The 3,348-nt window shown below is 35.1% G+C and overlaps 1 protein-coding gene across 1 annotated transcript; it reads right to left on the minus strand.

Moving 5' to 3' along the window:
• Nucleotides 1–615: 615 nt before the first annotated feature.
• Nucleotides 616–2,758, minus strand: LOC107810199 (putative polyol transporter 6). Its single transcript, XM_016634948.2, has 2 exons — nt 2,571–2,758; nt 616–2,158 (listed from the first exon to the last, which is right to left on the minus strand). Exons 1-2 carry the CDS (start codon nt 2,668–2,670, stop codon nt 762–764), a joined length of 1,497 nt encoding a protein of 498 aa, XP_016490434.2. The 5' UTR covers nt 2,671–2,758; the 3' UTR covers nt 616–761.
• Nucleotides 2,759–3,348: the final 590 nt, after the last annotated feature.

Consider the following 3,348-nt stretch of genomic DNA (forward strand, 5'->3'; position numbering starts at 1 on the left):
GTGCCTGAAGGGGTTTGAATAGCTGACCTCTTCCGCATTATGAAAACACTAAACACTATAGATACTAGCGACAGTAAATTCTTTTAAATTGGAAAGAAGCTGCTGCTTCCTTTTTGTTTTTTGTTTTTTGGCTGTTTTTTTATATGTTACAAATTTACAGTAATTAGTTTATTTTTCCACCTTTTAAATAGTGATACCGCTAACGAAAAATTCTGCGTAGCATTGGTATACTCACCTACTAAAATGTTTGCCAACGATGGATATTTCAACGCACACCATGACCGCCAAAAGAGAATGAAAAAGTTACAAGAGACGACCATGAACGTAAGTCTGGTTTATATTCGCATAAATCCAGCAATGAAGTACATTAAGAGGGTGTTTTGGTTAGGTTAGAGGTTGGTCAAAATAATTCTTGAGCACCTTTGGTTTATTTTAATATTCAGTAAACACCAAAAGTTTTTGAAGCCAAAACAAATCAAATATCATATGTAGGACACCCCAAGTTTCTTAACAAGTTTCTTTTATAGTGAAAGAGAAGTTTATTTCCATAATCTGGACATATATAGGTGTACAATCGGAAAATTCTTCCCTTGGAAATTGTTATACTAACAAAAGAAAAAAACATAACTACTTTTACTCTAGAGGTTAACCTAATGCAACCCTCCTCCTTTATCTTAGCGTGTACGTGGCTATGCTTTGCGCATAGGTGGAGTTGCACTAATAACTATACACAAATTTAAAGCATAATTCAAGCCACCATTTCAATGTTTTGCAATCTCCACCTCTCTGTTAACATTCTCAGAACGTCTGCCTCTAGTAAAAACAGCTTCCATTTCTTCCAAAGACTTTCCTTTAGTCTCAGGCAAGAAAAAGTAAAAGAAAATCAAAGCCACCACAGATATCCCAGCAAACAAGAAGAAAGCACCTCCTGTAGTAATAGCTGCAGAAATGGACAGAAAACTCATTGAAACAGTAGCATTCATCAACCTATTAACAGCAACACCAATACCAGCTCCCAATGCCCTGTACTTAAGTGGAAATATCTCAGCACTATATACCCAAGTAACAGGCCCAAGCCCAATATTGAAAAACATCACAACTGCATAAGTTGTAATTATGCTAAGGACCAAAGCCCAAAGAAGTTTCCCACCAGAGTTTTCTGCCAAAGTCAAGAAAATCCCAAGTGCAGTTAATGTCACTACCATGCCACTTAAACTTGTTAACAATAGTTTTCTTCTCCCAACTTTGTCAATCAAGAAAGTGGAGAGAACTATAAATATGAACTTAGTAAAACCAACCCCAACTGTGGCAAGAATTTGGTGACTATGGTCATGAATTCCTGCTTTGTCAAAGATTTTATGACTGTACAATATCACAGCTTCAATCCCAGTTGCATGTTCAAAGAAATGAATTCCCACACCAGCAATTAAAATCCATCTAAGTGATGGTGTTGGTCTTAGCAGCAATTCTTTCCAAACACCTTCACCTTGTGACTTTATTGAATCCGGAATCTTGACAATGTCATCGTTACAATTTTCGTCGATCCCTACAGCTTGTTTAATTTCCCTCAATCGAACTTCAGCTTCTTGAGGATCATTAGAAACTTTGTACAATATTTTCTTGGCGTCTCCTAAACGGCCTTTCATAATTAGCCATCTAGGGGACTCTGGCATTTTGAGAATGCCAATTGCCAAGAAAAGTGAAGGAATTGCAGCAATTCCTAACATCATTCTCCAACCAAGTTTAAGTGACAATCTAGAAAAGATATAGTTGGACAAATAACCTAGTAAAATACCAATGCTAATTCCAACTTCTGGAAGAGAAGTTAGGAATCCACGCGACGATGGAGATGAAACTTCTGCAGAATAAACAGGTGCAATCATGAGTGCAAAGCCAACACCAAGTCCAGCAACACATCTTCCTACCAACAAAATCGCGTAACTTGGACCGTATCCCATTATAACGGATCCACACAAGAAAATTAAGGAAGCTATAACAATGGTGTAACGTCGGCCAATATAATCAGAGGTTCTTCCAGCACAAAGTGAGCCAACTAAAGCACATAAATTTAGGATCCCTGCTAGTACTTCTGTTTTTGCATCATTGATTTTAAACTCTTCTTTGACAAAGATCATTGCTCCACTCATCACACCAGTATCTGAAATTAAACATAAAATCTTGTTATGTCAATTAATAGTACTAATTTTTTGTGTAATTAAGTAGGCAGATTATAGCTATGGCATAAATACAAGCATATTATAGATAAAGGAACTCAATGATTATATGCATGGAAAATCTTGTAACAAATCAAATTATGTTGTGGTTGGAAATCAACCATCATCTTAAAGATTTAGAAATTGACATTCTTTCCTTCTCAATCAAAAGTCTCTAGTTCAACCCTATGAAAAGAGAAATTTTGGTAGGGGGTAATGCTTAACCTTAGTAGACTTATCTGATACAAATCTGAATTAGTCGAACCAATAAGCGTTTCTAATAAAACATGACTAAATAAGAAAAAGAATCATGGAATAAGGAAAAATGGAAAATATAGGAAGAAGAAAAGAACTAACCATAGCCAAAGATGATGGATATCATGGAGGCAACAATGGCACAAGCACAGGCATATTGGTTAATCCTTGTGGGATTTTCTCCACCAGCCTTCTCCATCATTTTTCAATGAAAGATCCTAATTTTATGTTCTCAATTCGTTAAATAATCTTATTCTGCACGAATTTGAATTAATCGAATCTGAAATCTTTGTTGCTATAATCACCCAATGCTTGATATCTATGAAACAATATATATAGAAGTCACAAACAAGTAGCAGTAGTAAAATCCTAAGACTTACATGCACTTGTGGAACCCACTGAAAATTAGTGATAACTTTTATCTAGTGCATGCATGACAGCTACTGAATTAAGACAATTGGAAAACAGAAGATCAATGATAAAAGAAACCAGATCTCTGCCGTTTCTTCTTTTCTAGTTTCGGATCTATATATAGAAAACATATTAAATTCTAATTCTACTTCATCTTTATATGGGTTTTCTAAAAATATAACGTAATATGATTGAATTTATGAGAATTAGTGGATAAGAATTACAAGTCTCACGAGTCCTGATAGGACTGACCCGTGACGCCCCGTATCCGACGCCGGTTTGAGTTGGAGCATTGACTTTAGTTTAGATTTTTTTTGGGGGTCAAATTTGACTTTAGATCATTTAGGCGGAGTTTTTTTTTACTCGTGTTACCACAAATTCAAGAAATATATGACGTGTAAATTTTTATCACTTGATTAAGATTAAGTCATGTATTTTCAATTTTATTTATAATTTTTGGATTTAAATT

Source organism: Nicotiana tabacum, chromosome 17 (genome assembly GCF_000715075.1).
Source record: "Nicotiana tabacum cultivar K326 chromosome 17, ASM71507v2, whole genome shotgun sequence".
Classification (NCBI taxonomy): Eukaryota; Viridiplantae; Streptophyta; class Magnoliopsida; order Solanales; family Solanaceae; genus Nicotiana; species Nicotiana tabacum.